Source organism: Microcaecilia unicolor, chromosome 14 (assembly GCF_901765095.1).
Source record: "Microcaecilia unicolor chromosome 14, aMicUni1.1, whole genome shotgun sequence".
Lineage (NCBI taxonomy): Eukaryota > Metazoa > Chordata > Amphibia > Gymnophiona > Siphonopidae > Microcaecilia > Microcaecilia unicolor.
Genome location: NC_044044.1, coordinates 20,030,266 through 20,046,576, shown reverse-complemented (window position 1 = coordinate 20,046,576; position 16,311 = coordinate 20,030,266). Strand labels below are relative to the sequence as shown.

The window sequence follows — 16,311 nt, the reverse complement described above, 5'->3', positions numbered from 1 at the left end:
TGATATTAATAGCGCTCTAAGCGTACACTGTGCAGCAGAGCTCAGAAGGGCACTTGGCAGAAGACCCAATGTCTGTGCAAGACTATAGTTCTCAAAAGTAAAGTATTTCCCCTGTTTTTCCCAGCATGAGCTCATTGGTATCGGTCAACTGATGGGGACGGGGGATGGGGGAGGGAAGGGGCTAGGGGGTTTTGAACCTGGTGAATCAGCAGTGAGAGAGTCTTTTGGCCTTTAGGAGAGAGATGTGTTGACACGGAAAGGAACGCAGAGAACAGTTATGGAGAGAAGTTACCTTCAGCTGTGGGGCGGGGAGAGGGTGTTAAAGGATACAGGAGGGTCTGTGGAGCCTTTCGCAGTCTTACCTTCCACAGCCTGTGGTGGATGGTGATGTCCACACCGTAACCCCACATCACATAATCTTCTTTAGTTATTTAATCCATTTACCAATTGCTTCACCCAAAGGCTCCACGTGATATCCATGGTATAAAATGCAATAAAATAATTAGCAAAATTAATAAATTAATGCAAAGGTAAAACCATCCATTCACAGTACTAAAACTGCATTAAGTATCCTATATATCACACATAGTTAAGAATCTTATTGGTAAGTCTATAAGGTCTGTCATGTATCCTGGGACTACGCCGTACATGATTTTGTGGACTAAGGTGCAGATTTTGAAGATGATCCGTTCTTTGGTCCAGCTTTGGAATGCCATGGCAGAGTCCCGTTCTTTGATTGGGAGCCAATGCAACTTTCTCGGAGGGGTTTGGCACTTTCTAAGCGTGGTTTGCTGAATATCAGCCTGGCTGCTGTATTTTGAGCGGTTTGGAGATTTTTTTTTTATGAGTTGGCTTAATCAGTAAGCAGATAAGATAGTTGACTAAGGTGGCAGTTTCTTAGGGACAGTGAAACGCAGCTGCAGAACAAGCGAAACAATATCTGATGATCAAATTCGTCGTAGATGCGCTAAAGGTGCTTGGGAAACCTTTTTTCGGGCATTGCTGCGGGGTACCTACTGACCGCATTTAAATGCAATCTGTGCTAATGGTTTCAGCGCCTGCGCAGAAGCCATTAGACACAAACCCAGCACTAACCCTGTTTTAGTGCTAGGGTTAGTTTTGAGCATCGGACCCCTAAGTGGCTACCTAGGAGGACTGAAAAAATCGAGAGAGAGAGAGCAAAAACAGGTCCTGACAGTCACGCAAGCCATCAATTCATACCTCCACCTGCAGGGAGGGTGGGCACTTTTCATATATTATTTACCCAAGGAAACAGTCATTGATTCGGATAAACGGCTTTTGTAAATTGCCCTCATTAGGAATGTACATTCAACACAAACTTTAATATTTAAACGTGTGATGGCCATCTATGCATTTTGTACAGGATTACTCTGGGATAGGTGATGTTGAGATAAGTAATTGGTGAGTTTAATTATGAAATTTCAGGTGGAGCTTACGAGCATTAAAGAGGGTGTAAACCTGAAAGTTCGCCTAGGGTGTCTAATACTCTTGTACCAGCACTGGAAATAGCTAATTCAGTGCAGACGCTTCCCAGAGACAAGATGAGAGGAGTGACAGGAGAAATATGGTACACAGACCTTTAAATACATACAAGGTATTAAAGAACAAAGAACCCTTTTCCAAAGATGGGAAAACTGTATAACCAGAGGATGTGAGAATAAAGCTGAAAGGAGAACATTTAAAAACATCAGGAAACATTTTTTTTTTTTCATGGAAAGGGTGGTGGATGCTTGGAATGCTCTTCCGGTGGGACAAAAATAGTGGTAGAACTCAACATGGAATGGGATAAACACAGTGGATTGTTATTTACAAAGAGGATGGAATTAATGTATAAACACTCAAAGCAAAACCTAACGACTGTCAGATTTCATAAAAACCTCCATGAAGCAGCAGTTACAATTCTATCTACCTTACTGGGCAGACTAGATGGGCCATGCTGGTCTTTTTCTGTCCTCATTTACTATGTTATTGCTGAGCTTAGCATGATTGTTTTACGTTGCCATTATCACCATGCCATCTCATACGTCCCACATCGCACTGGTCCACCTTGTCTGTGGCATCATGTACATGACATCATTTCATGCTTTTTTTTTTACAGCCTACTGATCCACTTTGACTTTGACATAACAAATGAGATCATATGCACCTCGCACCCTATGGGTCCAGTCCACATTGACTATACAACCCTAGTGACCTTACACACACTCACTGCTAAGGTATTTTGTTCCACATTGGCTGTGACATCACAGAAGAAGCACGGGGAGCTCTGCAGTTCCTGTCGAGGAAATCAGTCTCTTTGGGAAGTTGCAAAGGATAAATACGGAGCACTGACCCTTATAAAGAACATAAGGTGCCATACGAGTTTGTGGCCAGTGTTCCGTTGACCCCAGCATCCTGTCCGCGACAGTGACCAGTTTGGATCACTAGGAAGTATTCAGCTCCTAGTACATTTCTCTATAAAATAAATTAACCCCTAGAGCAGTGGATTCCAAACCTGGAGTACCCTCAACCAGTCAGGATATTCTAAATTAATTAGTATGAGAGCTATTTATTTATTTGTTGCATTTGTATCCCACATTTTCCCACCTATTTGCAGACTCAATGTGGCTTACAATAGTGCATCATGGCAAGCGCCATTTAAGTGTAGATAAACAATTGGTTACATACAGAAAAAACAAGTGTAACTTATTGGAGTAGTCAATTCAGTAAATCAGAAACCAGTCAGACTATTAAATAAAGAGTGTTGTATTGGAATTCCTATAGTTGATTATTATGGTAAGCCTTGGTAAAAAGAAAAGTTTTTAGTGATTTTCGAAAGTTGATTAGGTCTTGTATAGCTTTCAGATCAAGTGGAAGTGTGCATTCAATGCAAGTACTTTATGCAAATGTGCCTAAACGAATAATTACTATGGATTTCCTGTTTTCCACCGTGGAAGATTCTGTTCCATTGCACTCATTTGGAGAAGGGAAAAGCAACAAAAATTTAATTGGGGACTTTCAGTCTTTCACAAACTTGTCCAAATCATTTTAAGCTGGAAGTAGTGAAATCATGAAGACACGCCCATTTGGAAGCTTTAGGACCCGGCAGAACACCCTCCTTTGGCCACGCCCATAAGGTGCGTCAACTTTCCAGCCCCGCCTTCAGAGGGGCTGCCTCAGACCGAGGAGGAGGAAGCCGTGTATAGGAACACCACAGTTGGCCACGCCCATAGGGTGCGTCAACTTTCCAGCCCCGCCTTCAGAGGGGCTGCCTCAGACCGAGGAGGAGGAGGCCATGTATAGGAACACCACCTTTGGCCACGCCCACAAGGTGCGTCAACTTTCCAGCCCCGCCTTCAGAGGGGCTGCCTCAGACCGAGGAGGCCGTGTATAGGAACACCACCTTTGGCCACGCCCACAAGGTGCGTCAACTTTCCAGCCCCGCCTTCAGAGGGGCTGCCTCAGACCGAGGAGGAGGAGGCCGTGTATAGGAACACCACCTTTGGCCACGCCCACAAGGTGCGTCAACGTTCCAGCCCCGCCTTCAGAGGGGCTGCCTCAGACCGAGGAGGAGGAGGCCGTGTATAGGAACACCACCTTTGGCCACGCCCACAAGGTGAGTCAACTTTCCAGCCCCGCCTTCAGAGGGGCTGCCTCAGACCGAGGAGGAGGAGGCCGTGTATAGGAACACCACCTTTGGCCACGCCCACAAGGTGAGTCAACTTTCCAGCCCCGCCTTCAGAGGGGCTGCCTCAGACCGAGGAGGAGGAGAAGGCCGTGTATAAGAATAAGGAAGGCGCGTGAGGTCCAGTAGCAGAAGAAACGATGGAAGTCGAGGACAGCGAATGCCCCGTTTGTTACCGGTCTTTTGACCGTCAAAGCCGCGCGCCCCGTCGTCTCGGGCGCTGTCTGTGCCCGCACGCGCTCTGCACGCGCTGCCTGCAGGAGTTGGCGGCACGCTGGCCGGCGGTGGTCGCGTGCCCCTTCTGCCGAGCGCCCGCGCCGCTGCCCGCCGGTGGCGTGACTGCACTGCCGCTGGACCTTGGCATCTGGGAGCGGCTGGCGGCCGAGAAGGAGGAGGAGGAGGACGGCGGTTGCGATAAGGACACAACAGACCGGGGAAAGAGCGTGGCTTCCAAGCGGAGTTTTTGGAAGGCAGCTAGGGGGCTGTGGCGAAAGGCTCTGTGTGCGCCTGCGCGCAGCACCCGTCGCCCAGGTAACCGTCAACAACCAGCTGCGAGGCGACAGTGATTGGGCGGAGGAGGGAGGGAAGGTCCTCGGCGTCGCGTGCTCTTGTTTGCCATAGGGAAGGGAGAGTCAAAACAAAAGGGCGGGGCCAGCCGTCCCCGTGGGCTCTGTCCTCATCTGCAGAAGCCTCGAACACTTATGATTTTATATTTAAATCTTTAAAATATAAAAAGGAACAATATGCTGTGCAACTGTTGTGTATAAATTACAAATCGAGAACAATACTAACAGTGAGCAGGTATAATAACCCTCCTTCCCACCACCACCCTTCCAACCCCAACAATAGGTGATTTCTACTACACCAAGGAATCCTAATTCACCCTGTTAAAATGTCCAGGAGTATAAAATACAACCCTAGAGGGGGAAAATATGCCCTATTATGTTTGGGTTTTTTTTTAATCTGTGGATAAATAAGAAAGTATCAACAATCTTAGTAGCTCTCCTCTCTTCCACAGTCCTTCCCGGAATACTACTACTACTACTATTTAGCATTTCTATAGCGCTACAAGGCATACGCAGCGCTGCACAAACATAGAAGAAAGACAGTCCCTGCTCAAAGAGCTTACAATCTAATAGACAAAAAATAAATAAAGTAAGCAAATCAAATCAATTAATGTGTACAGGAAGGAAGAGAGGAGGGTAGGTGGAGGCGAGTGGTTTACGAGTCAAAAGCAATGTTAAAGAGGTGGGCTTTTAGTCTAGATTTAAAGGTGGCCAAGGATGTGGGCAAGACATAGGGGCTCAGGAAGTTTATTCCGGGCATAGGGTGCAGCGAGACAGAAGGCGCGAAGTCTGGAGTTGGCAGTAGTGGAGAAGGGAACAGATAAGAAGGATTTATCCATGGAGCGGAGTGCACGGGAAGGGGTGTAGGGAAGGACGAGTGTGGAGAGATACTGGGGAGCAGCAGAGTGAGTACATTTATAGGTTAGTAGAAGAAGTTTGAACAGGATGCGAAAACGAATAGGGAGCCAGTGGAAGGGTCTTGAGGAGAGGGGTAGTATGGGTAAAGCGACCCTGGCGGAAGACGAGACGGGCAGCAGAGTTTTGAACCGACTGGAGAGGGGAGAGGTGACTAAGTGGGAGGCCAGCAAGAAGCAGATTGCAGTAGTCTAAACGAGAGGTGACAAGGGTGTGGATGAGGGTTTTGGTAGAGTGCTCGGAAAGAAAGGGGCGGATTTTACGAATGTTGTAAAGAAAGAAACGACAGGTCTTGGCAATCTGCTGGATTTGAGCAGAGAAGGAGAGAGAAGAGTCAAAGATGACCCCAAGGTTTCGGGCTGAGGAGACAGGGAGAATGAGAGAGCCATCAACAGAAATAGAAAACGGGGGGAGCGGGGAGGTGGGTTTGGGGGGGAAAATGAGAAGCTCGGTTTTGGTCATATTTAATTTCAGGTGGCGTTGAGACAGGACTCCAACCTTCACAAGGGGGGAGGGAAGGTGATATGCATTGTATCCCGGGAGGATTGTGATTGATTGATTGATTGATGGGGGAGAGGGGGTTATTATAGGGGGCTGAATCACTGAATGTGGTGTGAGAGACAGGTAGGGGTATTCTAGGGAACCAGTTCCCAAACCCTCAGGTTTTCAGGAAATCCATAGTAAATATTCATTAGGCACATTTGCATATAGTATTTTCATTGCATGCAAATATCTCTCATGCTAATTAATTTGGAATATCCTGACTGACTGGGGGTTCTCCAAGACAGGTTTGGAATCCACTGCTCTAGGGGTTAATTTATTTTATGGGGAAGTGTACTAGGAGCTGAATCATTGAATCCCTACAGGGGGAACAGATGTGGTATGGCATCAATCATTGTGTCTGATGGGGACGGGACAGTTGGAGAGAGTTATTCTATGGATTCTTTGTAAACTGAGGCGATTATAGATATTATAGGAGCTCATCTATCATATCTCAGGCTGAGTTTAGAGGCTGAGCCATTGTATCCTGAGTGAGGTGGGAATGGCGCTGGGTGGATTTTTCTATGGGCTGATTGATCTATCAAGTTTGGGCTGGAGGAGGAAGAAAGGCTGAAGCAGGGTTTCTGAATTCTTCTCTCTGGACCCCCTTCAGCCAGTTGAGTTTTCAAGGTATTCACAATGAATATGCATGAGATGAACCTGCATTCATCAGAGACCCATTACATTGCAGATTTATTCAATGCATATTAATTACAGATGTCCTGAAAATCTGTCAGCCGAGGATCCAAGGACAGATTTGAGAAGCTTTTGGGGTGGGGGTTGTCATTTAATGGTGGCAGGGGAAGGAGGACATTTGTGGAGTTATTTAAAAGGTTGATCTGTTGTATCCAGAGTGGAGCTCCCATTATATCCCTGAGAGTGGATGGAGAGTTGAATCATTTTCAGGCAGATGTTCAAAACTCTGGCGCTGTTCCGAACAGCTTCCTAAAGTTCAGCACTAATGACATGAAAAAATTTAGGTGCAGTGTCAGTGCTGATCATTAGGGTGCTGTTTCCAGTTCTGTGGGAGAATTGTGCCTGGGCAAGCGCTGAAGAGCGCAGGCACAATTCTACAGAAGATCTGATCCGATGGACCTCAGGTCCCCCCCACTGTCCAGGGCTGCCGAGAGACTGGGCTGGACCTGGGGCAAGGCCGTCCCCGGGCCCCCACCTGCATTGAAATCACAGCGCCTCTCACCTCCCTTTGAAAGCGCTGCAGGGCAGCAGATTGCCTCCCTTCGGGCTTCCTTCCCTCCGTGTCCAACCCTCGTCTGGCGTAACTTCCGCGAGGGCGGGACACGAGGGAAGGAGGCCCGAAGGGAGGCAATCTGCTGCCTTGCTGTCTGCAGTGCTTTCACACGGAGATGAGAGGTGCTGTGATTTCAATGCAGGGGGTCCGGCCCTGTGGCAGACGGTTGACGACGGAGGGCGGGTGGGACTGCGGCGCCGGGCCCCCCTTGGAGGCCTGGGGAATTTTGTCTCCCCCCCCCCCCTCTCGGCGGCTGTGCCACTGTCGAAATGTATAAGAGCCTGGAGGTAGACCCTCAGACCCCCCCCCCCCCAAACACATAAACCCCTTCCAACAAAATACATAGAACCCTGGTGGTCCAGGGTGAAGGATAGCCCTAGTGGTCTAGCAGTGGTCCCCCCTGGCCCCCTTGTACCTTGGAGAAGGAGGAGGGACTAGCACTTCTTACATCCTCCTGTGGGCGCTGCCGCAAAATAACGGTGCCCTGCCCAGTGCATGCACTAGGTGGGGCTTAACAACCATATAAGGGAGTTGTTAATCCCGCCCAGTGCATCCCAGGATGCACCAGGCAGGGCAGGGCACCAACATTTTGAGGCACCATACGTAGGAGGAGGGAAGGAGTGTTAGTTCCTCCTCCTTCTCTAAGGTATGAGGGGGTTTGGGGGGGGGACCACTGCCAGACCACCAGGGCTAGCCTTTGGTATGGGGCAGGTTGGGCCTGGCAAGGGTCCCACTGGACCACCAAGGTTCTATGTATTTTAGGTGGGGGGATAAGGGGTCTGGGGGTCCACTGGACCTCCGGGCCCTCACATCTTTGGGGGTATCCCCATTCTTCCCAATGCCTTGGTAAACCCTAATGCCAGCTCTGAGCTGGTGTAGGATTTGCCTTAGGAGCAGCGCCCTTTTTTGGCACGCTGACGTTGAGCATTAGAGAGGAATGCGGGAGACCCTCTTTTGCATGCATTTGCATGCAAGTAGTGTTCAGAGCCGTTGTTTCACATGCTCGCCGGCTCCGATCATTGTGCGCTGGAAAACGCAGACACTAGTCTGGTGTTAATGACCTGCAGCGCCCTCGTTTGCTTTTGAGCCCCAGGGCCTCTGTTCTGGCAGGGTTGTGGGGTTATTTTAAGAGTCTAGCCCTGCTTATTGAAGCACTGTTTTGTCTAAGCTTGTTTGCTTGCATAGTTTTGTGTTGACAACATGCTTATTTTTTTTTTTTCCACAAGCCATTGATCCCAAAGAGCTTCGAGACCTGGCACTGATGAACTGTTACATTATGTAAGGGCAGGAACAGTGGAGACTGGAGCAGCTGTGAGATCCCCTGGCCCTGTGATCTGAGAAACTTCACAGAAGATTAGGTGCTTTGTTCCAGATCTTGGTATATGCTGCACCCTTCCCAGAAGCTTGGAGACAAGATCATTCTCTGCAGCCAAAGCCAGACCTCTGATCACATGGCATATTTCCAGGGCATGTGGCCCACTTAGCTGTGGTACTGAACTACCCCTCTTTGCAGCTGTGTTTGAACCGATGACTGTTTTCTCAGAAATCATCTGGAGAACATTTGCATGGTGTTATGAATGAGATTCACTTTCATCTTGGGCTTAAAGCAAAAAAAAAAAAAAAAATCTTGGCCTCTTTCATACTTTTCCCTGTGCTGTTTAAGAAATCCTCACCATGCCTCCTTTCTTTGTCAGGCCCTCTTGGCTCTCACAGAATTGCCTGACCAATGTTTATCAGATGGGAACAACCTCAGAACCCTCCCTCATCACAGTATGACATAATACTAGGTCTGATTCTCTAAGAATCTCTCTGTCATCTGGAGTTCCTTCCCTACTGCAAAACATTTATACTCTGCTTAAAGAGTATCACCCTCTGCATTTCTGAGAAATGATGGAAGAATGACTGGATGTAATATTTTATTAACTAATATTTATTTATCTCTCAACTGGCTGATTTGTTAATGCTTCGAGTAATAAAATGTTGAACCATGGAGTCGGTTTCTCTGTGTATATGGAGGGACGAAGGGGGGAAGAGCAACAGCAGGGAAGTTTAATTCTGGACGCCGCTTCTCAAAAAAAAGATATAGTGGAATTAGAAAAGGTGCAGAGAAGGGCAGCGAAAAGGGGATGGGACAACTTCCCTATGAGGAAAGGCTGAAGCGTCTAGGGCTCTTCAGGTTGGCGAAGAGATGGCTTAGGGGAGATATGATAGAGGTCTATAAAATAATGAGTGGAGTGGAACGGGTAGATGTTATGCGTCTGTTTACGCTTTCCAAAAATACTAGGACTAGGGGGCGTGCGATGAAGCTACAATGTAGTAAATTTAAAATGAACCAGAGAAAATGTTTCTTCACTCAACGTGTAATTAAACTCTGGAATTTGTTGCCAGAGAATGGTGGTAAAGGCGGTTAGCTTAGCGGAGTTTTAAAAAGGTTTGGACGGCTTCCTAAAGGAGAAGTCCATAGACCATTATACTAGTAAAAAAAAAGCCCATTTCTCATTGAATTGGGAGGGAGGGAGGGGGGACGCTGGAACTTCCCTTAAAAACATTAATGGCAGAAGGTGACTACCTTGCTAGCGCCCGTTTCATTTCAATGAGAAATGGGCTTTTTTTTTTTTTTTATTAGTATGCTATAAAGTGATGCGTGTATATTCTATGTTGAGGATCTGAAAGGGGGATGTGGCCATGGGTGGGTCGTAGGTGTTCCTGGAATTGATACGCGTAGTTATAGAATATGCATGTTCTGGACATAATTTAGGCGTCGGTGTTTTCACCAGGTTTTCATTGGCATAAATGGCCACAACTAAATTTAGTTGCAGTTTATATAATATGCCTAGGCGTACTTTTTTATTGGCGCCAATTATTTTTTAGGTGTGATATATATATATACTAGCCGTTAAGCCCGTTAAAACGGGCGCGTATTGGAATGTTTTTTTTTCCCAAGGCCCCCCTCCTGTTGCAGCTGCAAGGTCCCCTGCCATCCTCCTTCCCTGCCAGCTGCAAGGCCCCCTCTGTCCCTCCATCCCAGCTCCAAGGCTCCAGTCCTCCCCCCTTCCCAGCTGCAAGGCCCCCTGCCCGCCCTCCCTCCCTCCCAGTTCCAAGGCCCCAGGCCCTCCCCCCCAGCTTCCAAGGCCCCCTGCTCTCCCTCACAACTGTAAGGGGCCCCATTCCCTCCCTCCCAGTTCCAAGGCCCCTTGCCCCCCCCCCCCTGTGCCTTCTTCCCAGCCAGCTGGAAGGCCCCCTTCAGTCCAGCCCTCCCAGCTCCAAGGCCCCCCCCCTTCTGAGACCTCCCATGTCCCCTCCCCCCCCCCAAGGTAGCCGCTACCGCCCCCCCCCCACCCCAAAGTCGCCCCCTCCCCCCCTTCACCCGGCCCGGGCCCTCTCTTCGTTATTCAACTTACAGCAGCGCCAAAACAGCAGCAAGCTGCAGCTCCCGTTGGCCTTCCTTTACTGCCTGTGCCTCGCCCTCGTGTGACGTCACGTCGGCGAGGGCGGGGCACAGGCAGGGAAGGAAGGCCGACGGGAGCTGAAGCTGAGCTGCTTGCTGCTGTTTCGGCGCTGCTGTAAGTTGAATAACGAAGAGAGGGCCCGGGCCAGGTGAAGGGGGGGTGGTGGCGACTCCGGGGGGGGGGAGCGGTAGCGACGTCAGCGGTTCCCTCCCTCCCCTTCCGCGCAGTTTCCCTCTCTGTCCCGCCCCCGCGTCAAGACGGGGGGAGGGGGGCGGGACAGAGAGGGAAGTCTCTACTGCGCATTTGCAAGTGAGTACGGTCACTTGCCTTTTATATGTTTGATAACATTCTATAAATTTTGGGCTAGATTCTATCGGTTACATGTGTTGCGTGGTGCACTTAAACATGCTGACATGCCAGCCGTTGACCTGTCATGAATGGCCCACGCCTACTTTTCAGCACAGCCATGCAGCTTTGCACTAGTATTCTATATAGAGGCTCATTTTCAAAGCACTTAGCCTCCCAAAGTTCCATAGAAACATATGGAACTTAGCCTCCCAAAGTGCTTTGAAAATATGCCTCTATGTCAGCTTAAGGTTATGGGTATAGTTATTCTATATAGGAGATTTATTGAGGTGATATGTTACAGAATGAGGGCATTTGTGTGTGCAAATGAATTGCCAGTTATTGCGGTTAATTGCCACTAATTTTCACCAGTTGGCATTTGCCTGCATGAATGCCCTTAGTTATTCTAAAAAGTGCACACACTAAATCCGACATGCACAATGGCAAGGTGGGAGGGGGAATGAGTGGGTCAGGGGTGTGCGTGGGATTAGCACGTAGACTTTACAGAATGCTAACCTTTGCGTCCAACTGGTATCAGGCGCTCCCGTTTAAGCCTGCCCTAGAGCAGATGTAAGGGGAGCACCTTAATTTAGATGTATTAATGCACACTTTCCCCAGTATCCTATGAAGGCATTCGTTCTTGCAAATACGCTTATAGAATTCCCGCTTAGTGCGTTCTGTCCCTGCACCTAACTTTATGCGTCCTTTTCAGAATTTACCTCTTTATCTCAATGTATGACAAATACAGACCAGTCCCAGCCTTTCTGTCCCTCGTAACTCACTGTATTTCATGCTGCAGGGTATATAGACAATCAGCAAGTGTTTCTGGGAATGTTAGTTCAAGAGTGGAGGAGTAGCCTAGTGGTTAGTGCAGTGGTCTGAGAACCAAGGGGGGCTGGATTTAATTCCCACTGCAGCTCCTTGTGTCTTTAGGCAAGTCACTTAACCCTTCATTGCCCCAGACACAAACTAGGACCTGTTTTTAATATGTGATCCACTTTGATTTTAACCACAGAAAGGCAGTATATCCCCGCCGGCATTGTCCGCCTCCAGCTGCTGTTGTCTGCCTCTGGTGACCACTGCCGCTCTCCTGGCCGCATATTGCTGTTTCTTCTGCGCTTCGCCTGCGCTTACTGGGTATGGCTACAGCTCCCAATTGTGGGTTGCCTTGCCGTGAACTGTTCGAAACACTCTGGGCCATCTCCGCATCTGGATTTCCACCGTCCATCTTAGTCTCTCTTCCCTTTTCCTTCTTACCCTGTTCCTTCCCTCTATCCAATGTAATTGATTAATCTGTACATTGTAAGCCACTTTGAGTCTGCTTTATGTGGAAAAAAGTGGGGTATAAATGTTCCTAAATAAATAAATACTTCCCTTTCCCATTCCTATGTTCCCTGCGGAACAATTGACTTTTAATTTGACATAACATTTCAATGCCTTGCGATTCTGAGTACTGTAAGACATTCCCCTCTGTCCAAGGGTACCAGGTCCCTGAAGCAGTAGGTTCTCTTCCCACAGCTGAGCCTTTGGCTGGATTCTGCAGGACTGTGATGCCTGGCAAGGGCTCAGAGAAGCATTCGGGCCTCATTTGAGGCATCCCTACCCTGGTCCCTGCTGGGATTAATCTGCGGCAGAGATTCAATGGCAGAGCATGAGGTTAGTGGCAGACCCAAGAGAGGATCCCTGGCAAAATATAAACAAACCTCAGAGAAGTGCAGCAAGGGAAGGGCTGGGGAGCAGCAGAACAGCTCGCTTTACCAATGCAGCTGCCACCCTGCAGTGGCAATTATAAAGTAATTGATTAATTGGTGTTGTTTAGGGGCTTCATTTTCCACAAGGCTGATTGTACAGGGATAGGAATAACAATGATCCATGCAATCAAAACAATGATTTGAGAGAAAAGAAAAGAAGAGCAGAGGAAAACTGATTTGCTACGTTAAGGAAAGAAACTGAGAGAGTCACTGGCAGAGCTGGGGATTAGAACTGAGGCACCGAGAGATGAGTGACCGAAAGATGAGTGGATTAGAACTGAAGCACAGGGGAAAAAGTGACTTCCCTCAAGGTGATACACAGAACCAGTGACCAAGTTGGGAAACAGAGCTAAAAGTGACTGAGGTCACAAACACAGGGATTAGAGCTGAAGCAGAGGGAGTTAAAATGATGCCCCTGAGGTGGCACACAGAGCTAGAGACAGAACCACAGAGTAGCACTGAAGTCCAAGAAGCTACAGTGACTGTTCCGAGTTCATACACAGGCGGAGATTACAATAGAACCACGGCAAAGACAGCTAGTTAGGGATTAATTGTTTATATACAGATACAATATTGAGCAATGTTTTGCACAATGCGTTGCAGAACAGCACATGCTGGTCTAGCGCAGCACCGGCCCATCCATTTTCCAAAATGGGATTAAAGCCGTGTCAGAAACAGCGGCATCAACTTATTTGGAAATTCTTTCGTGACAATACGTATTTTGTGGGCATTGCAGGGCCCTGCCACCAGGGTCATGGGCATTCCAAGCAATCAAGAATATATCTAGAACACAAATTTCATGCCACATAACTTTGTTCCTCCCGGACCATCAAAGTCTGGAGTGTCTCTTGGAGCCTGTGCTCTAGGAGTGAGAAACACAGGACCTTTCTCTGGGTTTCTTTGAGACAGTCATGCTGGCTGGAAGGCCTCCTTCAGACTGGGGTGGGGGGGCAGGTGTGCTGAACGGGCAACTCAGAAGCACAGGGCCCAATATTCTGCAGGATGCATCAGGATAGGAAAGGCACCTACCTGGATAAATCCTGTTCAGTGGGTCGTAACTGGATTTTCAGTGTACATTAGGTAATGCCATACTGGGAAAAGACCAAGGGTCCATCGAGCCCAGCATCGCGGCCAATCCAGGCCAAGGGCACCTGGCAAGCTTCCCAAACGTACAAACATTATATACATGTTATTCCCGGAATTGTGGGTTTTAGTCCATTTAGTAGTGGTTTATGGACTTGTCCTTTAGGAAACCGTCTAACCCCCTTTTAAACTCTGCCAAGCTAACCGCCTTCACCACGTTCTCCGGCAACGAACTCCAGAGTTTAATTACGCGTTGGGTGAAGAAAAATTTTCTCCGATTTGTTTTAAATTTACTACACTGTAGTTTCATCGCATGCCCCCTAGTCCTAGTATTTTTGGAAAGCGTGAACAGACGCTTCACATCCACCTGTTCCACTCCACACATTATTTTATATACCTCTATCATGTCTCCCCTCAGCCGTCTCTTCTCCAAGCTGAACAGCCCTAGCCTCCTTAGTCTTTCTTCTGGAATTCCAGTCTGACCATTTCAGCATCATTATTTATTTATTTATTTGTTGCATTTGTGTCCCACATTTTCCCACCTATTTGCAGGCTCAATGTGGCTTACATTGTTCCGTCATGGCGATCGCCAATTCCGGAGTGAGAGATACAGGTGTTATTACATTAAGGTCATGATTGACGTGGTAGATTAAGCAGTCAAGTATAAGGAGTTCATATTCGGAATAAGAGATAAAGTGGTATCCAGGTAGTTCTGGGGCCGGTCTGGGGGCGGATCCAGAAGCTATTCTGCTATGGCTGATATTCACCACTGGGCTCCAGAGAAGTTTCCAGACCAGTGAGGTCAGTGCCTGGATATCTGGGAACAGAGAAAACTGTGGCAGACAGTGTTTAAACACTCTGACTATCGTGGGTTTAATATTGCCCTCATAGAAAAGGATAGCAAAAGAGATCAGCTGGCATCTCCAAGCTGCAGTCCAAATCAACAGCTGAGCTTCCACAATTTCTTCCTCCCTAGCGGAGATCCCCGGCATTGTCCCACACTGAGATGGACTTTGCTTCCACCATCTTCACTAGAATCTCTTCCACACGTCCACTACCCTTTCTGCAAAGAAATATCACATCTCTTCCTTGTCTTTTGCATTTTCCCATATTCCTTTGGGTATTTATTTGTTTTGGTTTAGCTCACACCTTTTCATTAGTGATTCAAGGTAACTTACATTTAGGAGCAGGAGCTATTTCCCTGTCCCTGGAGGGCTCACAATCTTTGTACTGACAAGAATATTCAGTGGGATTTGAACCCTGGTTTGTAGTCTGCTGCTCTAACCACTGTTCTGCTCTTCCACATCTCCATCTTAGCATAGTTTTCCTGAAGTCTAGGCACCTCTCCTATGAATGAACATCTCCACTTGTGCTGAACCACTTCATCTGCTGACCTGAACATGTATACCCTGGAGGAAAGGAGAAACAGGGGTGATAAGATACAGACGTTCAAATATTTGAAAGGTATTAATCCGCAAACAAATCTTTTCCGGAGCTGGGAAGGTGGTAGAACGAGAGGACATGAAATGAGATTGAAGGGGGGCAGACTCAAGAAAAATGTCAGGAAGTATTTTTTCACGGAGAGAGTGGTGGATTCTTGGAATGCCCTCCCGCGGGTGGTGGTGGAGATGAAAACGGTAATGGAATTAAAAAATGCGTGGGGTAAATGTAAAGGAATGCTGTTCAGAAGGAATGGATCCTCAGAAGCTTAGCGGAGATTGGGTGGCAGAGCTGGTGGTGGGAGGCGGGGCTAGTGCTGGGCAGACTTCTACGGTCTGTGCCCTGAAATGGCAGATACAAATCAAGGTCAGGTATACACATAAAGTAGCACATATGAGTTTATCTTGTTGGGCAGACTGGATGGACCGTGTGTGGCTTTCTCTGCCGTCATCTACTATTTTACTGTGTTGATCACTCAACATGACATCAGTCACTCTGTGCACATAATTGCCAGGTCCAGTACTACACCCCTCGATGTTTCCTTTCCAGTTGCTAGAACAGTTCTCTCTGTCAAGAATCCAGGATCCCCAGGGCCATACCAAACTGGCATCATGCCCTGTAGGACACTCCCCCTGGTTCCCCCCCTTGCCTACTACGTCATGGCCAAGAAAATGAAATATGGATGAAGAACAGTTTTGGTGCCCTTGCCTCCCTTGTGCCCTGTGCCACCTCACCATTCCCTAGCCCTTGGTACAGCCCTGAGGATTCCTAGTCAAAACAATATCTATCCATTTTTTTCTGCTTGTAAAGACAATTTGCACTTCACACTGATGTTTTATCCCCTCTTTATAGATCAACCCACATGCCTCTTCTTTACCTCATAGTAACATAGTAGATGACGGCAGAAAAAGACCTGCACGGTCCATCCAGTCTGCCCAACAAGATAACTCATATTTGCTGCTTTTTGTGTATACCCTACTTTGATTTGTACCTGTGCTCTTCAGGGCACAGATCGTATAAGTCTGCCCAGCACTATCCCCGCCTCCCAACCACCAGCCCCGCCTCCCGATCTTGACTAAGCTCCTGAGGATCCATTCCTTCGGCACAGGATTCCTTTATGCTTATCCCACGCATGTTTGAATTCCGTTACCGTTTTCATTTCCACCACCTCCCGCGGGAGGGCATTCCAAGCATCCACTACTCTCTCCGTGAAAAGTTCTGTTGCATTAGTATTATTTTTATTTATAGTACTCCTTTTCCCTTTCTCCATGGAACATCCTTCAAAAGC

At 47.9% G+C, this 16,311-nt stretch overlaps 1 protein-coding gene across 1 annotated transcript; it reads left to right on the top strand.

Moving 5' to 3' along the window:
* The first annotated feature begins 3,765 nt into the window (after window positions 1-3,765).
* Window positions 3,766-8,945, top strand: RNF227 (ring finger protein 227). Its single transcript, XM_030187328.1, has 2 exons — window positions 3,766-4,216; window positions 8,182-8,945. Exons 1-2 carry the CDS (start codon window positions 3,826-3,828, stop codon window positions 8,235-8,237), a joined length of 447 nt encoding a protein of 148 aa, XP_030043188.1. The 5' UTR covers window positions 3,766-3,825; the 3' UTR covers window positions 8,238-8,945.
* Window positions 8,946-16,311: the final 7,366 nt, after the last annotated feature.